At 39.4% G+C, this 26,601-nt stretch overlaps 1 protein-coding gene across 3 annotated transcripts in view; it reads left to right on the forward strand.

The window, feature by feature from the left end:
• The window catches only part of TOX (thymocyte selection associated high mobility group box), a 298,639-nt gene that overhangs the window by 164,235 nt on the left and 107,803 nt on the right, over positions 1 to 26,601 (forward strand). For all 3 annotated transcript variants that reach the window (XM_072734682.1, XM_026011811.2, XM_072734683.1), the window contains one exon: positions 4,735 to 4,977. In XM_072734682.1, the coding sequence (XP_072590783.1) occupies positions 4,735 to 4,977 (243 nt within the window). The remainder of the gene's footprint in view (positions 1 to 4,734; positions 4,978 to 26,601) is intronic.

Genomic DNA, 26,601 nt, shown 5'->3' on the forward strand with positions numbered 1-26,601 from the left:
ATGATAATATTTTGAAGTTACTACTTTATGCTTCTAACAGTCCCGTTGTGGCCTTGAAAAGTTCATCTGTATTACAGAGTTAGCCAAGCCTTGTGATAGTACAGCCCACCCAACCCACATGTTCCATGACTCTTGGCTTCTGTTCCCTGGTCACACAAGGATGCACAGCACCTCCTGCACTAAAGTAGAGCTGCCCTATGGTGTATCCCAGCACCAACGATAGTAGCAGTACTACTCTCCTGCATCTAGGACCAGTGAGTAGCTGAAGACCAGGGAGAGTCTGGTTAAGTAGCAATAATTTTGAGTTCTTTGAATCACTTAGATCATGCAGCCTGGCTACTGTTGAGAGAAAATCACCTTGCATGCTTCTTTGTTTCCAATTTACCTTTCATTAACCTAGAGAAGATCCAAGATAAAACTAAAAGTACTGGCTAGAACTTCATGCTACTATCCCTAAACATTTTTTTCTCTATTTGTGTAGATCGTCACCATTGACTTTTATCCTTCCTTGGGGAGAAGGCAAGCTGTATGACTCAGGCTGCTGATAAGATTCTCATCTCTGTGTTGGGAGGGGTAAAAGGCACTCTAAAGGGTGGTAAGGAATATGATACCACCTTGCAAGTCCATACCTGTTCTCCAGAATTCTACTCTGGAACCTCACCCCTAAAGGTCCTCAGAGGACCTGCAATTGACTCACTGGTCTCTAATTGAGGCTTAGGGGAAAAAAGAAAGAAAGGAAGGAAGGGAAAAAAAAAAAAGCGTAGTCTTGTATCTCATGGGATAGGCAAGGTCTTAAAAAGGATCATTGGTCCTGAGACAGCTGTGGAGTGAAAAAATACTTGAAACTCCTAGCCTTCCTGAGACTCACAGGAAGAAAATAAGCCCAAGCCAGAAAAGGCCCCTCAGTCAGTAGACAAGTGTATTAGGTCCACTGTGTCACCCCGGGATGGCCTTAGCCTTGACTTGGTAGTCGTCCTTCTTCCTGTGCTCAGAATACCTTCCCATCCCCTCTATTCTCCCTTGGATAATTAGGTCCTTGCTGCTGGCCAGGCCTGGGGCATCGCACCTGCTATTCCCAGGGGATCCTGATGTGAAGCTGAGGCTTCTATGAGGTCCTTAACTGATGTTCTACCTGCAGTGGGGACTAGGTTCCGACAACTTCTGAGAACCCAGGGACCCCAAAGTCACCTTTACAAATCCTCTGGGACCTCTGTGTCCCTATAGAATGGCAATTCAAGCCATTTCAAAGGGACAGATCAGCAGCCAGAGAGGGACACCAAACTACCCTGCCCCAGCCTTCCTCAGGCTGCTTAAGCCTTTATATCTCTAACAGGATGTGTCTGGCTTCCTGACACGCTGAGAGATTAGCATTATATGCCATGTTGTCAGCTGGCCAGTGCAAAGTCTTGGGAATACAGCATATGTATTCAAACCCTTGGAATAACAGCGCTATATTCACAAATTTCATGCCTTTGAAAAGTCATCTTAGCATTCATTGATTCATCTGTGCATTCTTTCAGGGATTCATTTGTTAATTCATTCAACATTGAATACTGGTTCTACCCAGGCAGCTTCACGGGGAAGGAGGAAAACACTAGATCATATCCTACTGTAATAGGTTTCTCCCCAAACTGTGATTTTCCCTAAGATATAACTTACTATTGTTAAGTCAAACTTATTCCTATTAAGTTTTTCAAAATTAAAATAAAGATGTCATGCCGTAGAAATCAACACTGAGGAATTAGCTAATTCACTTCCACATTAAAAAATTAATTTGTAATTGGTCTGGCATTGAAGTTTTTGTAAGTTTTGTGACATTTTGACATTTATACAATTATTATGATACTTTTTTTATGGCATCAATTACACTGTAATAGGCTCATGGCAAACAACCAGATCATGATTTCTAATGTGAGAGAACAGAAACTACTAAGTAACCTGATGTTAAAATTCCTGATCCACATAACTACCGGTTACCAGTTAACCTGTGGAATCTGTGGTTTAGGTAAATAAATGCATAGATTAAATAGCATTAACATGTGATTACATGAAAATAAACCATGTAGCTTTGTTAAATTGCAGTACAATTGTTATCACTGAATGTAAAGTGATACCAATTAAACCTTCCTTTAAAACACCACAAATTAAGATTTAACTACTAAAGAGATGCTGGCATGTAAAGTTATGGTATACCATGGATAGAATAACCCTGAGTGTTTTCAGAGGCTTAATAGCATTTATAAAATTAAAAACATCTTTCTCTTTTATCCCTGGCATTAACTGTACCTTATTTAAAGAAGGTTTCAAACAGACATCATTAACTTCTTAAAAGAGATGTATCAACAAGTTCAGCCTTTGAAATGTTAACACAAAGACAAACTATGCATCCTTGTGCTCATATTTAGAGTAAATATTTTAGTGGAATAGGCATTGGGATGGAATCTGGAATAAGAAAAGACTTGATTAGCTAATAAGCTACTGTTAACTTTTAAATTATGAAATTTTGTTGATATTGACAACTTTGTATCATTCAACCTAATAAAACAGTAGCAATTAAACTGTTGATATGTCACAGCATGTATCCACCCTCATATATACCGAGCTGATCGTTTACCAGTTGAGTCAAAGTTACTTAAATTCTGATTTTCAATTTTCTCTCCAGGAAAATGGGATAATGATAGCCCCACACAGGATTATTGTTGACGATTAAGTGAAGACAACATAGTCGAAGGACCTGATATAGCGCTTTTTACAAAACCAGCGTCAGTAAACGTGCTTCCTCTCCCTCCTACCTGCCCACTGAGAATCTTTTATGCTTCTCAAATTAGGGCTTGTACCAGGAACTGACGGTTTACATCTATAGACTCAAGGTGTAAAATATACCAAGCAAATGAGAATTTAATCAAACTTATCATTTGGATAGTGACCACAAATATATTTTTCAGACAAGAGATCTAAACTATAAACAGGAAAATTTGTCACCTGATGACTGAACTTTTAGAGCTGGTGATTTTTTTTTTTTAGCAAAACTTCAGATAGTTAAGAACAATTATCTGCTAAGATGAATCCGGTGTTTTCCTTCACCTACCCCCCATCTCTAACCCACAAGGGCCTCTACGTGAGCAAGTCCCAATTCCAGATGTTCCCAGTAGCGTTTCATTTCATCATGTCTTCTGACAGCCCCTAAACAAATATATCAAAACTTGTACAACATTTAGCAAGTGCAACTTGAAGATTTTCTTTCTGTTAGACAAATAGACGCCATCTGGAAAAAATAACCCCAGGCACTTGGATGCAGGAGCATGAAGCTTATTGGCTGAACACCCAATGAATACCTTATACTACTTTCTTTGGCTCCTACCCTCTGCCTGTTCATTTCAAATCTTGCACACTTCAGCAGGCTCTGTGCTGTTAGACAAGCAAGTCCTGTTACCCATGCACTCAAACTTTATAAAGACAACGTTTAATTTGAAAGATAGGCTTGCAAGAATGTTCTGGACACAAATTGTTTCCTTTTTATTTTAACGCCTGCTCTATACAGGGCTGCTAAATATCGCTATGCCTTGCTATTAATTGGGACCACTGTTGTATTAGCCAGTCCCTCCCCATATTTCCAATGTTTACTACATTGCTGGGTTGTTTTTTTTTTTTTTTAAGATTTTATTTATTTATTCACGAGAGAGACAGAGAGAGAGAGAGAGAGGCAGAGATACAGGCAGAGGGAGAAGCAGGCTCCATGCAGGGAGCCTGATGTGGGACTCGATCCCGGGTCTCCAGGATCACGCCCTGGGCGGAAGGCAGGCTCTAAATCGCTGAGCCACCCAGGGATCCCCTACATTCTGTTTTAAACAGGAGTGTCCTTGTCTAATCTTTACTTCCTTTTTTTTTGTCTCCTCCCCACCTCTTTTATCTAAAGCCACTATCCAAAAAGAAAAGCCCCACATATGTTGTTCTTTATTTTACTCATTGACTTTTATTCCCAAATTAGTAGTATAACATTGTCAATGTAATTTTGCCTTTCAAATTAGCTAACTGAATCTAAATGACTGCAATATTATGTATTAGCTTTTAGAGGAGAATCAAATAGACGTGAATAGTCGGAAACCAAGAAAACAATCTTCATTTTATTTTGATGGTGTAATCTTCACGATAAAAATATCTTTTAATGTTTTTTTTCCATATATCAAACTTTCTGTGCAGCCACACTTAATGCAACATGCTTAAGTCACTTCTTTACTAATTATATTTCTTTTGTCAGTTGTGAGCATGCAGCTTTTCAAAACTCAAAAGCAATTGCCCCCAGAACTCCTGGAATTCGTTTCATTACGTCTCATGATCTGAGCAGTAGGGAGTCCTATGAAACATGTTTGATTAAACATTAATTTTATAAATTGCCTTCCTTCCTCACAATTCCCATGAAAAAATGTATTCAGCAAGATTAAAACTCTGGAAAATTTTAATGGGACCTTTGAAATCTGTTTGAGTTCAGTTTCTTGGAAAAATACAACTGCCTCATGGAAGTACTCTTTATACAAGAAGTAGATATGCCTTTGAGGCAATTTTCCTCCATGCATAATATAGTGAAATGACAGCAGGACAATTTGCGTGTTTGAAATGCCTTTGCCAGGTCTATAATGCTGCTTGTAATAATAATCTGAAGGGGTCATGTGTATTTGTTCATGGGGATGGGGAAGAAGGGAGAATGATCATTTGCAATATTACTTGTCTTTTCAGTCTTACCCTGGTCCAAGCCTGGAAAGTGAAGACTTCAACATTCCACCAATCACTCCTCCTTCCCTCCCCGACCACTCACTGGTGCACGTGAATGAAGTCGAACCTGGTTACCACTCTCTGTGTCACCCAATGAACCACAATGGCCTGCTACCATTTCATCCACAAAACATGGACCTACCTGAAATCACCGTCTCCAATTTGCTGGGACAGGATGGAGCACTGCTTACTAACTCCATTTCTGTGGTAAGAATCTGTTTACTAGTTTGTGGTGGGGAGCGAGGGACATAACAAGGGTAAGGTCAGCTTTGATGGGAGAAGCTTTAAATTGTAGCAATGCTGGATTCTGAAATGGGGCATAAGGTTTTAGCTATAGAAAATGTTCTCCGTAAGTTCCTGAAGTACTTTTCTATCATATATTTAATTCAGGGCAAAATCTATTAATTACATGTTTGATCACTCATACGTATAACCCAAAGTTCTAAACACTGTTTGACACTGAATGCCCTGTCATAAAGTTGAACTGTCTTACTAGCTTTCCCATAAAAAGTTATCTTAAAAGCTGCCACCTCTCATTGAGTGCTAGATTTCTCACTACGAGTGAGAGCCTCACATCTTCAACTGGATTTCTCCCTTATTTCCCACAGATTCACAGGATAGGCAAGCTTGAAAACAATTTTCACTTTTATTTTGGAGGCACAATTCTAGTGATCAAAATGTATCTCCATTAAAGTGTCTCAGTCTATTGGATCCATTGTCCCCATGAATCTTTGAGTGTTCGGTACTTTCCAAAGTTGGTGGGAATGTGTTCGTCCGGAAAACCAGCAAAAATTTAATTTCCAGCCTCTACCCAGAAGTCCAGGGGTCTGTATTTTTAACAAGCATTCCATGTTTGAGAAACACTGACTTCTCCTAAAATCTTTTCTTCTGATTTGTGTGTCATCTAAAACCTTAATAATTGCCCTGTCTATGTCTCAAGTAGTGAAATGCATTTTCAGGAGCATATGGGTGAGGACAGAACTCTTTACCATGTCATAAAGCTCTCCTTGAGGTTAACAGTGACTTTTAATTAGCACTCCTTAGTTTCTGTTGTTCAGTCACTTGACAGTACATGGAACATAGTTGTCATTTTGGGAAGTCACTGAACACTGCTCACAGTGAAAAATGGATTAACTTGCTTATATTATATGGCTTCTGATAGGCGGCATTCACATTATGCCTAATTGAAATCATTTGACGGTGTATGTCTAACTTGAGTGACTTCAGGAGAACGTGTTCCTGTTAATCGTGAATATAAAGGGTGAGGGTTGGGGAGGGAGAGTCAAAAGAAACCCTGAAGTCACTTTTCGAGAATGCAGCCCAGAGCCTAATGCTATGGTAATGTCCAGAGTCTCCGGAGAATCGGCAGCTAGCCTGGTGGCCAAAAGAGGAGAACTTGTTCACAGCACTCACAGTGGCAGAAAACTGCTGCCTTGAGTTTTTATCCTACCTTAGATTTGTCCAGGGCTATGAACTATGGCTTAATAAAGTAGAAAGTGGGTTTTTACATGAGTATGCCAAATTTGTAAATCTGAATGATGTTGTCCTTCAAAGTAGTCACTTGAAAAGTCAAGTGTCTATTCCTCTTTGGGGCTAGGCAGTTGTGAGACAATGAGGCATCCAGGTGATGCCCTTATAGGTACCACCTGTTCACTAAGAAGGAGAGGAAGTACACATACAGTGTACACAATACCAAGTCGGTCCTCTAAGCTTTCTCATAGTGTGAATGGAGCAGGGCCATAGAAGAGATGATGAGATACTCAGTTATGTAACTTAAGTCTCAAAACTCTTTTTCCTTTACATAATTTGCCTTCTTAGCATTTCTGGAACTGTCTCTATACACCATTCACTTATTAAGAGATGCTTCTTCAGTGTATATGTGTACACATACATTGTGTGCAACTTCAATATATATGCATCAGAGATTTCCCCAGAGTTACCAAAATGGCAGTCACTCCATTCTTAAATGGCATTCTCAGAACTGGACCTAGTCACAGCATGAATTGTACCACCTTCTAGGCCTTTCCTCCACTGTGCTTTCCTCTTGTTCTATCAGGAGCTTCTCCTCATCTGAATTTCTTTATGTTTTCCCCACACAAGACAATGTAAAAAACTGGACTTTAGGTATTTTCCCTTCAATGTGCTATTTCCTTTGGAACTTTTAACATTGTGCAAGGCAGAGGGGCCCCATCTGGCCTAAACTAAGGAGGTGTAGCTCTGATTTGCCATGCTCCTTCTTGGCAAGTGTGTCCAGCAGGATTTTTTTTTCATAGGATGGTGAGCCTTCCCCCATCTCCCAGACCACATTCTGAGGTGGACATCCACTTTGTCCACTCCCAGTACTGGCTGTACCATTTTATGCTGTTATGTAAAAAGCTACTCCAACAAATAATCCAAGTCTTAGTGAGGCTTTGGATGGGCTTTAGCACAGTCCAATAGAACTTTCTGTGATAATGGATTTTCTGTTAGCCATGCTATCCAATAGCAATATTCATTGTTACTTAGCACTTTAATGTGGCTGGAGTGACTGAAGAACTAATTTTTATTTTTATTATATTTGAATTATTTGACATTTAAAATAGCTACATGTTCCTAGTGGCCTTTATATTGGATAGCATAGGTCTAGCTAATGCTGATTCTAACCTTAAATCTATATTAAACCCATTTTTTAAGCCACCGTGGTCTTGGAGAAAGTAGATTTGGAGATTAAATTTATTGTAAGAATCCTCTTTCAAGGCTTGAATTTCTGGCTGGAGTCCAAGAAGCAGAGTTTGATTTGCTGTAAAGTTGCAATAGAAATCTAATAAAGTTGGAAGTGCTAACTTTATAGGAGTCTACTAATTCCTTTGAGAAACAAGGAGCCTCCTCAATTCTTATTTTGAAATATCATATGTCTAGAATGCCATTCATCAGTGTGTATGTTTTCAATGCTTACTGTGATCTAAATGTTTGAAAGTGCTCAAATGATTGGTAAGACATGGTCACTGTCCTTCAGAAGCTTATTAATTACAGAGAAAACAAAATAAATAAATAAGTTTGAAACAGAGTAAGATAGGAAGCAGTTAGAGACCAGGAGAAATACTAAACTCAATTCTACTGGCCATGAATCCGGTAGGAATTCCTAGTTGGAAGACATTAGATTAATATGGTTTGGCTAGTCTGTAAAACTTAATGGAAATGTAGGGCTTCAGTTGAGGCCTGAAAGATGGTTTTGATATGAACAAATAGAAGGGAAAGAAAAGGCATATTGGAAAGCATTTGAAAGGTAGGTTGGATATTTTAAGTTAGAAGATTTGACCCAAGGCTTCCGAAACCAATGAAAGGACTATGGTTTGATATGATAGATTCAAAGAAACCATTGGCTGTTTTCACTCAAGGGAAAAGCATTCTGAAAGCAGTATTAGACGAAAATCCTTCTGCCATCTTCCTGGATGGATAGCAGGGGTAAGAAACTGGAGTCGTGGAAAGTCTGTGCAGCCAGTTGTCGTAACTCAGGCAAGAGGTGTTGAGGAGATACACAGGGCAGTGACAGTGAGAACAGAAAGATGGGCTACTCAGCTGTTTTCACATCATTCCCAGATACAAATGGATCTAAGGACAAACAACCCTTCAGACAGACATCTTTTATGTTTAAAAAGCACTAAGGGGTTTCTTCTCTTTCAAAGGAACTTTAAGGCTATAGGATATTTCCTTCATATACATTTTTTAAAGATTTTATTTACTTATTCATGAGAGACACAGAGAGAGAGGCAGAGATATAGGCAGAGGGAGAGGCAGGCTCCCTGCAGGGAGCCCAATATGGGACTCAATCCCAGAACCCCAGGATCATGACCTGAGCCGAAGGCAGACATTCAACCACTGAGCCACACAGGTGCCCCTCCTTCATATTTTTTTTTTTTGTAAAAATAGACTAAAACTGTTCCTTAAAAGCTTAACTCATGCCTAATGTGATCTCAAAGTTTAATAACCAAACTCTTGGTCAGTTTGCCAGTTGTTGAAATACATTTATGAAGAGTGCACAATTCAGGTCATCAGTGCTCATATAGACAAGGAAGGAACGACTACAAAATCCAGATGTAAAAGCTGCTCTCCTAGAAATTAGCAGTGCTCTTTCCAAGTCCTTCTTTCAAGGTCACCTACAATAATAAAAGCTAACACTTATAGATTTGAAATAATAAACCTGCTGTAAATTTTACAATCCTATGAGTATAAAACACCCTGGGCAGATTTATGTATAGGATCAATTCTCTCCAGTTATATTTTCCAAAAGCTTTTCACTGTTATTAAAGCTGAACCTTTGCTGTTAATGTGGTACTCACATCTTAGTGTTACTATCTTCATGTGTTGGAATTTTAGAATTTGAATGAATCAACAAGATGGAAATATTTTAGTTCTCGTAAGTATTATATGTATTTCAGAGGTTGTTGTCATGCTTAATAATATATATATTACTATATGTCACATGTGTTACTTTTTATAGAAGTTATTTTATAAAATATAATCAGTTTTGATATTTCATTTTAAAGATAAGTTTTCTTGTATCTGCTTGTTCTTATCCCTAAGGGCAACATAAGTGATAACAATTTTACTGATTATAAGCATTTCCTACAAATGTCTAATATACTAAGCATAAAAAAGTTAGTTATCATTAGAAATCAGTGTCTGAACGAGTATTATTATCCCAATTTCACAATAGGAAAATGGAGGTTCAGAGTGGTTAAGTGACTTTCTCAGTGGCTCAGCCTATAAATACCCCAGCTTTCTTATCTGAAAAACAAGGATAAAAATAGTCCTTACCCCGTGGGGTTAAATGAATATTAAAGAATTGTTTACGGATCCTTGGGTGGCTCAGCGGTTTAGCGCCTGCCTTTGGCCCAGGGCCTGATCCTGGAGTCCTGGGATCGAGTCCCACGTCGGGCTCCCTGCATGGAGCCTGCTTCTCCCTCTGCCTGTGTCTCTACCTCTCTCCCTCTCTCTCTCTCTCTGTGTGTGTCTCTCATGAATAAATAAATAAAATCTTAAAAAAAAAAAAAAAGAATTGCTTAGACCAGTCATTGACACATAGGAAGCATTATGCAAGTTTGTTAAATGAATGGGAAAAGTGGGGCTCCTGGGTGGCCCAGTCAGTTAAGCATCCAGTTCTTGGTTTCTGCTCAGGTCATGGGCTCATGGGTGGGAGATTGAGTGATTGAGCCCAAGTCAGCTCTGGGCTCAGTGGGGAGCCTGCTTGAGAGTCTTCTTCGCCCTCTCCCTCTGCTCCTCCCCACTCCCTCGTGCTCTTTCTCCCTCTCTCATTCTCTCTCTCTCTCAAATTAATTAATTTTTAATTTTAATTTTGTTTTTAAATGTTTTATTACAAAGCTTCTTTTAAAAAATGCTCAGCACGTTAACTCAAACTGGAATGACAAATGTTAGATGGCAGTTTGGGGCAAAGGCTGTGCCTTGTTATTTAAAAAAAATGGGTACATCAATGCTCATTTTAAAAACTGGCATAAAATCCCACTAATCGGCTAATAAAAACAAATACAGAACATTTAAAGTAATAACAATTCAAGTGCTGGGCTTTTTACAACAAGGGGGTGAAAAAGGAAAGAAATGAAAATTCACTGCAAACCGGCCTGCTAAAAGTTTGGGTTAAGGTTTACCATTTAATTAATTAATAAGGGCACCTGAGTGGCTCTGTCAAGCATCCAAACTCTTGATTTTGGGCTAGTTCATGATCTCAGGGTCCTGGGATCAAGCCCCACATCAGGCTTTGTGCTCAGTGTAGAGTTGGCTTGTCCCTTCTGCTCCTCTGCCTATTCTCTCCCCCATCAAAATAAATAAACCCCGCTCTCTCTAAATTAAATTAATATAATCTTTTAAACTAAAATAAATAAATCTTTTTAAAAATGGGAAAAGCAATCCTTTTCTTGACTTTTTTTGGAGGATTTTAAATGCATGAGAGAGAAGATTTCCCCAGAGTTATTTATACTTTGATCCTTAATCTTCTTCACATATGTAGAAGAAAAAAAAAGACAACAGTAACAGTAAGCCTGGTATTCACCAAAAAGGGCTTTACTTTTTACTGAATGTCATTAATATACCATTATCATTTAGACCAACATCTTGGGGCCAGGCTACCTCAGTTCTGATCCTAGCACTGCCACTTCCCAGCTGTGTGACACAGAGCAACTTATATAATTCCACTGGCCTCAGTTTTCCTATCTCTAAAATGGGTACAATAAGATTTTTAGTCCTTTAATGTCAACAGAAGTTACTTTTGGTGAAGTGAAGTCAGTGGGAATCCCTTTCTGATAAAAAGGTCGCCAGGGTAGAATGTCTAGATTGCTTTCTGAAATTCATCATAAACTTATATAGAGAGTGAAGCGTGTGTAGGATGCAATTTCTTCTTCCCCAAGTTCCTCAGCACTTCTTCTTTGTATATTCTTGCAGTGCCACCTTCTCTCTCAGTAGTCGGTTGGGACTCCCAAAAGAGGTTCGATTCCTGGCACTTCAAAAAAAGGTCCCATTTTCTAAGCCCAGCCTATAAATCAGGGTAGAATTTCTAGTAGTATATACTGTGAAACGAGTGCCAATTACTTCTGATACTCTAGGTCCAAGTGAAACAGCTCTCCGTGACCCAATATGCAAGAGTTCCATTTTTCTCGTAATTCCCTGGAGTTATTTTGATAGTGCGTGATTGATTAGCCTGAGCTTTCCGGAGAGTGGAATCTGGTTAGAAGAGCACTGGAACAAGAGTCTGAAGGCCAGGGCCTGCCTTGGATAAGCATGGGCAATTCACCGCACCCCATCTGTATCCAGTGGGATTGGGCTAGGTGGGGAAGGGGAGGGGTGACCAAATTAAGTTCTTTGGAGCCAGAGGAAGGCAGGAATCAGCCAGAATGGTGTTGCTGCTGTTGTCTCACTTGTTCACATTTCCTCTCAAAGTTCCCCTGCACAGGTGATTCCCCCTGCACCCTCCCCCCCCACCACCACCACCAAGAAGATGGAAAGCCACAGAATTAGTTGATCGCCGAGACCCTGTCCAGGGCTAGCATTTTCCTATGATTCATTCTCTGTTGACCACACAACTGTGATCCAGACTCACGACTCCCCCAACTTTTCACTTCGGTCATTTAGTAATTTTTCCTACCATCACTTTGGCTTTCTCAGTGTTTTACCTGTCCCTCCCCCCCCTCCACCCCCCCACCCACTGGGCCTAACCGGTTATTAAGACATTTGAATCTATTGAACAGAACGTTTCTTTGAGTGGAAAGTGGTTTTCTGCCATTAAGAAGAAAGTGAGGTTGCTTTGTGAGACTGGACGGTGTTTTCACGTTGTTAAAAAGAAATTACAGAACTATTTTGGGAGCAAGGTAGAGTAGGAAAATATCTGTATTAGGTATTCACGCTTTGAGAAAAATCCTTGGTTCCCACAAACTGAAATCAAGAGCCTCTTCTTTTTCTCTCTGCTCTGGCACGTTCACTGCTGGGCCTAATCATGGATTGGCAGAGGGGAGAATGCAACCTTGTATAAAGTCATCCCAGTCTCACTGCCTGGCCTACGTGTGGCCATTGCCCGTTCTTTGTGGCAGCCAACAGAAGCTCTTTCATACAAAGGAAAACCGTGCAAAGTTTTAGAATGGCCTTGCAGAAAGGAGTCATTTAGACCTGAGCTTTTTGTGGAGTGTGGTTCCTAATGACACATTTTAGAAAATTTACAATGAAAAAAAAAAAAAAGCAACAAAGGAGATTTCAATTTCTTTGAACGCTTCAAATTTCCAGTTCTGGAGTTTAAAATGGAAAAAGATGTTAAAAGGCAATGAAATAGGGGGGGTGGGGCGGGGGGGGTGGTTATTTCCCAAATGCCTTATTTTTCCAGGCAACAAAAGCAAACATCATGTACATACTCAGATTTATTGTCACTTTCAGCATTCAGCCCGGCCACACTTTGCATTCCGAGGCCACTGTACAACTGTTTTGACAACCATCACTTCAGAAGGTTCTGTGCAGGACACACGAGCTAAAGCCAGGGTGTTCCTCTGGGTCTATAGGGAGTGCTGTACATCAAGGAAGTCAGATGTATTAGAGCAGCATGAATTTCTAATATGTTGCCATTACGGAAAGGACCACTGGCATATTGAATAATGTAGCTTTCAAAGCCAAGCAGAAAATGTGATTACAGACAATTTGATTGCTGTTTTTAAAATAAATATTTTTGAAATCTTGAGATATTTTATTTCATGTAATGCATCAAGTATGTAACAGTGGACCAGAGCTAAATATCTTTCAGGACACGAAGGAGCTGATGATGTCAGCCCCATTTAGATATGAAATAATAGAAGCATTAGTTTAAAATGGAATGGATGTCACAGTGGTTTGTTTCTTTAAAAAACAGGGGGGGGGAAGCGATAAAAAGAAATGATTTTGCCCATTTTGACAGAAGGAAAAGGTATGAAGAATAGTTATTTAGCATTTTGCCACAGTTCACAAAATGTTTTGCAATTACAGCCTGGTTTTGGTTAGCCCCCCCCCCCCCCACACACACACACAAATTATCCTTTTTTGAATATTGCAGCACATGAGAACAACGTATTAAACCACTTTAATGCTGTGAAGAAATGGGCTGGTTTTGTTCTTATTTTTTACCATATATAATAAAAGTGTGTGGTTTCGGGTTTTTTTATGTCAAATTCCTAATAAGGCCAAAAATAAGTTGTTTGTGGTTAGTTGTTAAGCTCTACTTCAGCCCTTTCTTCGCTCAGAACAGACTACTTTGAATGTGGTATTGATAAATAGTTCAATGGACTCAGTATGTTAATGATTTGGGACTATCTTTTAGTGCTACAATAAAACATTATTCCAAACTGGAGTTCTCCTTAATAGTGTTCAGGAAAGGAGCCAATTTAAAAATAACACTTTTCCTTTCTTCTGCCAAGTAAGAAAACTCAGGATTGACTTTGTACATAGGGCTTGTTGTACTTTTTTTTCAGCCCCTTGAGTTCATATGGATGTGTGCCTCACCCATGCACGGAAGAAGTTAAAAAGCTATAAAACCAGTTATATAATATACAAACTCTGAGAGTCATTCAATCCAGCCTCTTAATTCCAGGCAGGGGTAAACCTACACCATTTCAGATATGCGGTTTTCTATCTGAGAGCCAAGATTCCACAATTTTCCTTGGTAGCCTGTTTATGTTTAATTAACCTTGTAACATTAAGTTAAATTGCAGTGAGAGATTTAGATTCCTTCCAGGAAGTTCCTTATTAAAGTTAAACGAAAATCTCTTACTACAATTTTAGTCTACTTTGTCCACTTCAGACGTCTGAATGCTTGGAGAACAGTTGATTTTAAGCAGTTGACATTTACTGAGTCAGGTTAGTAGTTGTGTTATACCTGGCCCAAACAACCCCAATTCCTGTAACCTTTCCTCAAAGGTCATATTTTTCAACTTTAAAATCGAATTAACTTCCTTTTTTTTTTTTTTCTTTTTTTTAACATTTGTGATCTTAAGGAATGCTGACCACAATGGGAGGCATAGCTCCAGACAGGGCCTGAGATTATAGATTAATTTCTGAATTTTTCAAATAATTCTCTGCCCCCACGTGGACATTTTATGATAGGCTCTTGAATAGCATCGCTGATTGCTGACATATTTAATTTTTGGCCCATCCATCACTCCCATGGTGCGTTCCTTCCAATGTTGGGGTCTAGCCAGCAATTCCCCATCTTGTTTCTGTGTAACTCATTTCACGTCCTCAAGGCAAACATCTGGAAAGGCCATGATGGTGCTGCTCATCAAGTCATCTTTTTTTTTTTTTTTTTTTTTCTGGCTGGGTATCCATTATTTAAGGAGTCCTTAGCAAACAAAAAGAGGGAAGAAAAATACAGTTATGCACTCATCACTGTCCTCAGATCAACAGATTCTAAGTAGGACCATGAATAAGACTCCCCGGGCCCGGCATGAGGTTTTGGCCACCAGCTACAACCTCCAAGGTGTCAATAAAATGTTCGCTACAGTGTTGAGGGGGGAGTTTGGAGAAAGGAGCGGAGAACCTCGATGACTGAGAGGTGGGAGCAGGGAGGATGAACAGCGAGTGGGGCCTGTCTGCAGGGATCATGTAGCTGAGGGCCACAACCCAGCGTGTAATTCCTGTTTGCATCCCTCCTCCTGCCCTTTCCTATCATTGGCGCCTCCTCATTTCTGGTCCGGCAAATGTTCCATTTCCATCCTCAGCCATGTACCCTACATAGTAATGATAACACGTCATGTATCAAGTCCTCACTATAAATCAGGCCCTAAGCTGAGCACTTCACATATGTCCTTCTTGCTCTCTTTCCTGCCCTTGCCATTCTCCAACAATGCTCAGGACATGCCCTCCCCATGGATAGGAAGATTTCTCATTCCCTCCTGCGCCACCTGGCAAGCTCTCTCCAGATAAGAAGACCTAGATACCCTGAGAGCTTACTTGGTTTCATTCCCTCACATGGACATTATTGATAACAATATTGTAAGTCGTGCACTGCACTTAGACCTTGGTAACTCTTTCTGATCAAATGAATGAACTCATTTGTCCCCACTGGAGCCCTTAATATTTTCCCCAGACAGGTGCAGGATCATTATTGCTTTCTCATGCTGACACTTCTAAGCCACTGTTTCATCTTCAAAAATGATACAAATATTCCAGTTTCTTGAAAAAATATAATGATATGTGTCATGGGGTTTAAATGTGTCTTGCCTACTATAATACTTTCAATATAGCTCAATGAATTTGAGCCCTAAATTTGCATCCAATCTTGTAGTCTTAATACTTGAATCAATTTATTTCCAATTGTTCCTAACCTGTACCACTATTAAATTGATATATTTGACAATCAATTACACTGTGTTACTTGATCTCCCTTTTAAGGTGAATACTTTTATTTTCTGAGTAGAGCTATTTTATGGAGAAAAATTATCAGTAAACTTATGAGACTTCTAAAGAAATATATTTCTGCCTCGTCCCCAAAATCTAGGAGGCAGAAGAAGCAATGTGAACAATTAATGTCTATTAAAGATTGGCCCATATGACCAGTGGTTTTTATTATCATTACAAAATGATTCACTCTTTGACTTGCCATTTATTTGATTTGTGCAAGTAGATTATTAACATTAAAGTGTTGCATTATGAACACATTTAGTCGTGGAGTCATAGGAGAATGAGTCTAAAATGCTTTTCAGGAGAACAATGAACCAGCCTCATTTCAAGACACCACTTCCTTCATTATTCATTAACCATTCTTATCTAGAGCATAAGGGAACATTTTAAGAGCAGGTTTTGGGTTTTTTTTTTTTTTCCATTTCAGTTTTCTTTTTTTTTCCAGTTTGAACGTTCCGAGTTCTCTGATGCGGACAAGCATTACCTATAGGAACATAATATTTGTCTTTTTATGTTAGCCATTTGTATACTTTGCCAGAAGCAACACACACTCCATTGGAGAAAAGGTACGAGGTGCTACAGGATCTTCGACCATTTGGTACAGTCATTAAAATCTGAGATTCGACTTTCCTTCTTTGGACCATGTAAAATATCACAAATGCCATAATCACCCAGAGAACAGATCTTTTTTTTCCTTCACCTAATGAATATTATTTAGCATTCTGATTAGTGTATAATAACAAAATTGATAGTTAAACATCTTTGAATTTAATGGCATGTACAAATTCCCCAGGGAAATCTAAGTGCCATTTAACAGAGGGAGGATTTAACTCCTTTTTGTAATTCAAGATAGCAATTCTATTTTTGACAGGCATGAAACTTTCTCAAAATTGTTACATTTGGAAAGTATTATTCTTTAGCATTTAAGTTTTGTTTTCTTAGATCAAGATCTTGATTGTCTTTAATAAGAAATCACTCAACCCCCAAAACACATTATACTATTAAAACTTTTCATATTTTTGCATGCATTGCATATTTAATCACACTCTCTACCAGCCTGCAGACATAAATAATGGCTTACCAAATGGAGACAGGACCATACTTCATACATTGTCAAACTGGAAAATGTGTTGAATGACAAATAAGTCCCTCTTTGCTTCTTTAGACAGTAGATTCATAAAGATTATTGCTAAAAACATTTTATGATGAAGACTATCAAAAGACGAACAAAACCCTTAACATTTGAAAACATTTTCTTCTGTATAACTCTGAGGTTATACATTATATACATTATACATTATATATCTCATAGTGCTTGGAAGATTAACAGGAGACAGAGAAGAATTGGGCCCAGCCATGTAACCAGTATCCACATACATGGGAAAAGTGTACTATTTGCATTTGTATTTATGTATGTCTCTGGATCCCTGCATAAATCTATACAGTTACACACATTCATGTGTTGATTGTGTTTGAGCATCTGGGACCAATCCCCACTGTGAGGGGATCAGTGGCCTGCAAAGGCTATTCCCCCACTGGGCTGATACAAATTGGGACCTCCCATTAACAATACTGTTACCTGGGATATTTTCTTATTCTTGGGTTGTTACGGCTTTCCCCAAAGCAGCCTCATTTCTAACGGTAGCAGCATGTGAGGCGAGCCCATGTTTCCCAGCAAATAACAGACACCGCATTTTCTGAAGCTGTGCTTTGCTGTTGCATTGCATCCCACTCATCACACTTGTTTGGGGGGTTCTTCATTATGTCTCGGACCTGTAGGTGCTATGTATGATGACTGTTAGGATCTAGGGGCTGACAGTTCACTTGGGAGGATGAGGGCTACCTGTTATGACACACGTGGAAAATTGGAGACCATGTAAATTGTCCAGGGAGTGTGGTGTGGCCTCCTGCAGAAACCAACCAATGGCTTTGGAAATGTGTGAATACTTGGTACACTGGCTGGTTCTGGGGTGAGACAACCTGGACTTGCCCCTGCCTGGCCCCTCGCTGGTTGCATGTGACTGGGGAAGTGACTTCACCTGTCTTCTTCACGCTCATCTGGTGCTGATGATTGAATGGGTCAATGCATCTGAAGGCCTCCAGCTGTAGCAGGCAGACAGCGAGCCTCCTCTCAGCCAAGTTTCCTTATCCTCCTCCTCTGAAGTCCCATAGCTGCTTGTCTGGGTTTTCCTTACACTATCTCTGTTTCCACTTCTAGTTACTGGCATCCATGTTCTATGTGACATTCTAAGAACTACTGTGCCAACATTTACTGAGCCCCAATTAATGCCAGGTCCCAGGCAAGGTGTTTTACACAGCTTCCTCCTTAATCCCCACAGTCACACCAGGAAGTGGTAGTGGGATCCTTATTTGACCTAGGAAGGCCTGAGGACACAGAAGCAGGTCACACAGTGTGGACAGATGGTAGGTAGTGAGGCAGACAGGTTAAGGGATTGTCACCTCTGCATTTTCGGGTGAGTCAGGGGCTCAGTAACTTTGCACTGAAAGCCTTAATTGAGTCTTTTGTCTTCTCCGTCCCCCTATGGAGTGTGTTCTCATAAACCCTGACAAGCCATTACTGTTCACACTAGCCTTGCCGATTCAGAGAACATTCTCAATTCTCCTCTCTCTTTTTTTTAAACAAAATAAAGTCACTTTATTTCTACATTACTGAAATAATCATAATAGAGAGGGTGAGTAGAGGAAAAGAGAGATCATATAGTCCAGTGGAAAGAGGAGAGCCTTGGCATTCTGGCTGGGTGATTTTGATAAATCACTTGACCTCTCAGACTCTCCATTTTCTTAACTGTAAAGAGAAAAAAAAAGGGACAACAATAATATTTACATTACCATATAGTTGTGGGGACTAAGTAAGATACAAGGTGAACATTGCTCATGCCTAACAGTCTAAGTACATTCTCTGGTCATCACGTTGAATAGAATTCCAGCTAATGAAAAATGTTAGCTATTTGACAAAACCCCAGTAACTTAAAGTTTAAACTCTTCTGCAAGGAAAACAGTGTAGCCTCCTCAGGTAGTAGAAGGCTCTGCTAATAGGCCAGGATTCATGTAGTGCCGCCTCATGACCATGAGTTGGGTTATCTGCCATTTGCTACAAATGTGTTATCAACCAGCCTCAAGATATTCCTTCCCCTCCACCATTATGTACAAAATTTACTTTTAAAAGTACAAAGATATTTAAATTATTTTATAAATAAAAGGAGGAAAAAGTCTGGGCAGCTTGCCAAAGATAGCAGATCTGAAATTAGCTAGAAATGTTTCCTTCTCTTTATTAAATTCCTACTCTATTTTTCTGACGTGTTCATATCAACTTGTCTCTTCATAAAAATTTGAATATTCTGTATGACAGAGGATTGATAAAAGCCAAAGAAATATAAGGAATCATGAATAAACTTCAACCAAGTTTTCTTCATTCCTGTCTGATAAGGATAAATTACTGCAGCCAGAGTTACAAAAGCATTTTGACAGGCTAAGTCCCAAATGAGCAGTGTGCTCAGATTCCCCCCATGAGCTCAGGCCCTCCCCAGTGTACCCAGGTTGCAAGCTGACAGTGCTGGCCCAAGAAGGAAAATGGAGCCAGAGTATAAATTCCAAAGCTCTCCCCGTCAATGGCCTCCTTCTCTCAACCCAGCCTATGGAATGTTCCTGAGAGCAGTGCTATGAAGAGCCTCTCATGGGGTCAGAATCCAGCTACATGCATGTTACTTACTCTGTGCTTAGTTATCTTGGAGGAGGAGGTGTAGTGTTTGAATGTGTCAGCACTTAGTGAAATGTTCATAGTAATTAATAATCTGAGTTAATTCAACTGCCTGCTTATGGTCTCTCAAACAGAGTTGAATCTAAGATGCATCCAACTACTAGGGTAGTTAAACGGACCAAGGTGCTTTTATGCACAGGACAACCAACCTTTGGAGCAATGGGGAAGGAATGCATTATCATTGCCAATTTAGAAGAGTCCATGCACAGTAAAATGGCACATCAGTGTTAGGCAGTTAGGGTCTATATCGTGTTTATAACCTTAAAAGTGGTACAACAAAATGCTGCCTCTCAGAGCACAAGGTAATTTCAAAGATAAAGTTAAAAATACCAGTGCATCTTATTGGCACAATGAAAAGAATATGAAATCAGGGCTGCGTAAGGGCAAAAACAACCTCATTGGATTCAAAGTTCCCATTATCCTGCAATGGGGTTACCAAGATGGGCACATCTGAGCTGCAGGACCTGGTACAGGGTACTGGAGCTCTTTCTTCCTTCATGAAATGGTGGTGCTGGTTGGTATGTTGTGTTTCTTCTTGTAGGGCTAAATAAGATAGTACAAGTAAGGCAATCATAGGTTCTTATGTAAAATAAATTATAAACAGATGATAAGTGCCTGTTTCTCTTGGATGCACCTTATTATTGAACTTCCCTCACTCTCCTGTGAGGGTTTATAAAACAATAAAATTTTTATACTGTATGTATCTGATATAACCTGCTAGTAACACTTTTTTATCAGTGGTCATTGAAATCTTTGGCCTTTTTATTTTGTTTTAAAGATTCTATTTATTGATTCATGAGAGGCACACAGAGAGAGACTGAGACCTAGGCAGAGGGAGAAACCCAATGTAGGACTCAATCTCACGACCCTGGGATCATGATCTGAGTCAAAGGTAGACGCTCAACCGCTGAACCACCCAGTTGCCCCTTGACCTCCTTAAATTAAAAAACGTATTAATAAATTCTAATTCTCTGAGGCTTAAAAGCATGATTTCTAAATGTAGAGCTTGGGTGAATCTTAAGTTCTGGTCTAAGTTGCCATTGAGAGCTTTGGCATGAAAGGTGGAAGGGATCCAACTGGGCTGAGGGACATGGTGGTGACTGTGAATGAGGGAAGGCCACATATGAAGTCTGGAGGATGCTTCTTGCCAGTAATGGGCTCTGTGGCAAAGAAGAGAGGGCTGCTACCATGCCTCACATGTCTTCACATTATTCTGTAATCCTATGATACAAAATAGAAAAAGGTAACAATATTAAAAAAAAAACCCCACAAGCGAAGTACACAGAAAGGAAATGACTACAATAGACAGCTTCTTGTGGAGGTGAGGAAAAGAAGACATAAAGAATAATATCTCCCTGGGCAGTCTATCCAAATGTTGAGAAAAATAGGTTACTGATGAGAAAATATTAAATATCAATTGGAAGGCAAGTGCATGTTATTCTGAATTGTGGATCACCAAAGGGTTTCCTCGGGCTCCTCGATGACTACTTTATGATGCATAAAATAGTGGATTCTCCTTGTTGTAGTTTATTGGATGAATGCCTCCATGAATATAGGGCTACACCCCACCTGGGAAGGATGAATCTTGCCCAACGGGCTCTTGGTCCAAGTTGTGAAGAAATGCCACGTAGGCATCACATATATGAGATGAGAGAGTGATGAGGGATATGTCCACATGAGGGCAAACAAATGTCTTGACGAGGAATAAACCTGGTTGTGGGTCCTTCACCTTGAGAATGTTGAAAGGGTGTTGAAGACAGCAATCCTGTTGATGGTTATCAGGGAGTTTCATTTCAAACCCTCCCTACTTCTGCATCATATAGAAGTACAGAGGTGAGAACAACTCTCACACATACTGTATAATTTGGAAATCCCTCCTTCTTACATCTTTTGCGACTTCATGTGTCAGTGGAAATATCACAGAATAACAATACCAAAAATACATATTTTCCTAAAACAGCAAGATGTTTGAGACACAAAAGTCTTCAAATACCCGCAACTTGTCGTTCTGCATTCCATTTTCCTATTTGTAGACAAATCTCGAATTTCTGCAGTCCTAAGTGTCATTGCTTTTTTGGTTGTATTCTTTATCAGATGATTCTTATCTTGGAGCTTCATGGAATCAGAATCAGACTCCAAGTTTTCCTCTTTGTGTTACATTCCTATCTACAGGCCTTGAGTCTTAGAACAATTAGACAGTATCAGGCATCTACTCTCTGTAGGATTATCATATAATCTATCATTCAAACCAACCAGTTTTGAAAGTGAAGCTGTTAACTAACTATCATTAGGCCTAAAACAAGGACAGTCCTGAGGAAACTGAAATTTAGATTCCCAGATCTCTATGTGAGACACGTGCATGATAATGGTGAGGATGCAACAATTATACGGGAACAGTTCCTGCCCTCAAGTGTCTAGTAAAACAAATGAGGTACAGACTCACAGAGTCATGCAACACTTTAAAGCCTGGCACTAACTATAATGGACATGTTTATTTTATTTTTTTTATTTGTGAGAGACACAGAATGAGAGGCAGAGACACGGGCAAAGGGAGAAGCGGGCTTTCCACAGGGAGCCTTGATGCAGGACTCGATCCCAGGACCCTGAGATCATGCCCTGAGTGGAAGGCAGATACTCAACCACTGAGCCACCCAGGTGTCCCTATAATGGACTTATAAAATGACATGAAGAACCAGGTAAATTACCCAACAGAGGTAGTGTTAAACAAGATCTCAGGAAATTATTCATTATTGGGAGGGAGGGGTGAGGAGGATGTTTTTGGAGTGAAGGAGTTTCATGGAGTGTGTATTAACTTGAACTGAATCACTACCATCCACTCTGGATGCTCAACCCCAAAACCTGGGATTCATCTTGGTTCATCTTTCCCCCTCACTCCAAACATCCATTATGAACAAGTCTTAACTGAATTGCCTCGAAAGATATTCCTATGCCTCTCACATAGTTTCTTTCTTCGGTGCTCCGCACCATGGTCCACAGTGCTGTCTTCTATTTGGATTAGAGTCATGGTATCAGAGTTGGTGTCTTCTCCTGATTCTCATCCCTCCATAATACACTCAACACACAATGTAGAGTCAATATGGTCTTTCTGGCATGCATTAGGTCAGCCACATCTCAGAGACTCCCCACTGCACCCAGGGTAAAAAAGAAAATGAGTTCCATATTTCTTAACATGGTATTCAGGGCTCTTGTGTGACTGCTGACCTGGCTTCATGCTATTCTGACCCTAACTGGGCTAAGTCACATTGGTTTTCTGTTACCCATCTCTCACCCAGTAACCTTCGCACCACTGGGGACACCCTTCCCACAGGTCCTCACATTCAGTTCTCAGCTCAAATGTCACTTCTTCCCTGAAACGCTGGTCTAAAGTGGCACTGCCCCCGCCACTTGCTCCTCATCACATTGCCAGTTTTTATCAAATGAGTTAACGCTGTAAAATGTACATGGTAAGAGATGAATAAAACAGTAGCATCGTTACTGTCTGAAATTTTTAGGTTACTTAACTCGTTGATTATTTGCCTCCCATGGCCTTTCACTCCGTGAGAGGTAGAGATTTTGGCCTGTGTAATAGCTGCCATATCCCACACATCTAGAAGGGATGTCACAGGAGGTGCTCACTTGGTAGTTGTTGAGTGAATACATATGTTTTCAGTTAAAGAAGTTCTCAAGAAATTGAAGACTCTTATCTTAGTATAACAGGGATTCCACAGAAGCAGGTAGAAGAGTTTTGTATGTGTACATGTACATGTCTACAGACACGCACCCACATGCTTATTAATAAACACCCTAACTGTATAAATATGCTAATCATTATTAGCATCATGTTAAATATATTTTATATTTTATCTTGGCCTTTCTCTCTTGCCCCTTCCTCCCTACCTTCAGTCCTGGGAACCTCAAATTAGTAAAGCACTGAGTCAGGACCATCCCAAGAGAGCATGTAGAAATGCTTGAGACACCAGGGAGACTGATGTATAAGCCATATTAAGTATTCTATTATTAATTTGCATTTATGTAGCTCCTTCACTTAAGAGGAGCATAAACTAAGAACATGTTTTGTTCCTAGCTCAGATGCCTTAGATGGTGTCAGGCCATAGCATGCACTAATCCAGCAGACAGGAAAAATTAGGAACCAAGGGAGTGACATAGAATTATTGTTCTGGGGAACCTGGGTAGCTTAGTTGGTTAAATGTCCAACTCCTGATTTTAGCTCAATTCATGATCTTGGGGCTGTGAGATCGAGCACTGTTTCAGACATCACATTGGGCATGGAGTCTGCTTAAGATTCCCTCTCTTTCCCTCTCTCTCCCTGCCTCTACTCCCCTGCTCACACTCTAAATAAGTAAATAAATAAATAAATAATAAATATTCCTCCCACCCCAAGGTATCTGATTATATTACCCAAAATGATAAAATCTGGGAATGTATAGATAATATAATATCATTAAAATGAAAGCTATGTGTTTGATAGGACTTACAACATACTTTTGAAGTTATAAACATAAAAATAAAAGTTTATCTAGTAAAATGGCTTTGAAAACCAAAAGTGTAACTCCTTTCAGATATTTAAATAGTCCAAGAGGTGTTTAGGAAATACTTTAAATGACCTAATTTTGAAAAATGACTATAAAAACTTCAGGTTAAAAAGTTTTGATGCAATGGGATGCCTGGCTAATTGGCTCAGCCAATTAGGCATCTGACTCTTGGTCATGAGTTCAAGTTCCGCTACAAAATGAATAGAAAAGGTCAAAAAGACTTTGGAAACTTTTCTTTTTCTTTCCCATTTCTGCCTCCAGAAATCCAGTTAGGAAAGAATGCTTGTTGTGGAGTGAAATTAGCCCTCATTCTGGGGTAATTAGAAATACCTAAGGTATAACTGAAAGAGTCTGGCAAATCACTGAGCTTATCTGGGCTTGACACCAAATGTATTCTTATGTTCTTTTTGGTTATAACATCCTGCAACCATAGTAACAATTTGGAAAATTATCGTATGGATTTATATCTTACAGAATTGTTTATAAAATTTGGATCCCATCTATTCCTATCTAAGGATAGGAATATCCTATTTGAGGTTGTTTATGGACTTTCTGTTAACTTGGTTCTTATTTCATTCTTAATGTCCATGGATTAGTAATTAAATATCCAAAATAACTACTTAATATCATTTCATTCAATTTAGAAGTTGAACATAGCTTGCATATCTTAAAGAGATGCTGGGAAATCAGCTCCCAGGCTGAATTTCTTTTAACATTCTGCATGATATGACCTTAATGAGTGGCACTCCATGATTCTTGTTCCCATTTTTGACTCTTTGTCTCCACACAAAGCTGGATATGTCCTAATAAATGACTGGACACTTAATGTAACAAAGCAGCTCATGTGTCACGCATCATGAGTCATAGATACATTTTTGGAGGGATATTCACAATCTTATCTCAAAGGGATGGTTAAGGAGTTGGGAATATCAAATACTTTATATATATAATATACTATATATAGTATATTAAAACATATATTTATATTTAGTTCTAATGAGCAAATATTGAGGTTTTGTCCCTTGCCCAGAACTATTATAAATGCTAAGGAATTAACTTCTCATAGATGAGTTATTACCTAGCTAACTAGATCTAGATCAGATCTTCTTGACTTTAGTGCTTTGGACATTTCGAGCTGAATGAATCTTTGTTGGGGAAGAGGGTACTGTCCTTTGCATTGTAGAATGTTATTATCAGCCCTGACCTTGACTCACTAGATGCCAGTAGAACCCTAACCCTTCTAGTCATAGCAACTAAAAAAATCTCCAAGACATTGCCAAATGTCTCCTGAAGGGAAAACACTTCTGAGAACCATACTGTAAGTATGTAACTTCTGTAAATGTGGAATGGTCAGGGAATAGGGATTGCATAGGCTCTCTCTTAATAGGATACTGGAGAAGCAAACGGGGATTCTAATTTATTTGTAGCATTGTTCCTTATGGAACAATCATAGAAGTGAAGATTTGAGCTGGAAATTCTGTGTATCACTAGACAAAACCCTTCATTTTGCAACTCAATGGTCATTCTCAGAGATTTTTCAGGATTGCGTATGTTTATAGAGCTACCAAAGGCAGGACTAGACCAACCTCTCTTGTCTCTTTGGGTTCTTCCCATCAGATTTCATTGCTTCTGGATAAAGGAGGCATTGATATTGACAGCACAGTGTTAAGAACTATGACCTTCACCGTTTTCCTTGGGTAACCATTTTGACAAACACCACTTATGCCAGTTTCCATGATATAGTCAACTGCAGAATGAGGCCAGGTGGACTGCCTGTCATGTATAATTCTCTCTACCCCACTGAGCACACTTTCAGCTCACTCTTCTCTATTTCTTGTCATTCCAATAACCAGGGCATGATTTATATTTTTCTCAACAAATGGCTGAGTGAAAGCCAACTTTGAGCAACATTCAATGATACTTAAATAAATCCAAATTATCCCTCTTTGGCAAGCCTCTAAAAACCCAACAATAAATATGTTCACACTTTTGAATGTATCTTTGTCAAACATCTTCATAATTTTAAATACTGGTAATAGTAGCAGTAGCAGTGAACATTTTTATTAAGCATCTACTAGCTTCAAGGCAGAATGCTACCCTTCTATTAAAAAAAAGTGTGGGAATCAATGAGACACATACTAAAGAGACAACACATACATAAATCAAACTAAGGCAATAGTGAGAAGGTGACCTTACCATGATACTGTCAGTAGAGCACTAAGAATGTGGAAAAGAGAAGAAGAAATGAAAAGCAAGCATTAATCAAGAGAGCACTATACACAAGGCATCATGCTAGGTCTGATACGAACACTGTAGTGTAGTCCTGTAATCTGAAATGGGCATTTATAAGAAATTGTAGAGGGAACTATGCAAGCAAAGGCACATATGAAGGGAAGCAAAAATAAACAAATGAAACTATTCAATGTCATCACATCATAAAATGAGTTAAGGGGGGGAAGTGCCACCTAAGGTGGAGGTACCTCGGACAATTCCTGGCAAAGACTCAAATCTCGCTAAACATCACTTGAGTGGATATAGATGAAAGATGGAATGTTAGGCTGAGGCCAGTTCATAGAGACCCTTGAATATGAAGCAAGG

Source organism: Vulpes vulpes, chromosome 13, assembly GCF_048418805.1.
Source record: "Vulpes vulpes isolate BD-2025 chromosome 13, VulVul3, whole genome shotgun sequence".
In the NCBI taxonomy this organism is placed as follows: Eukaryota; Metazoa; Chordata; class Mammalia; order Carnivora; family Canidae; genus Vulpes; species Vulpes vulpes.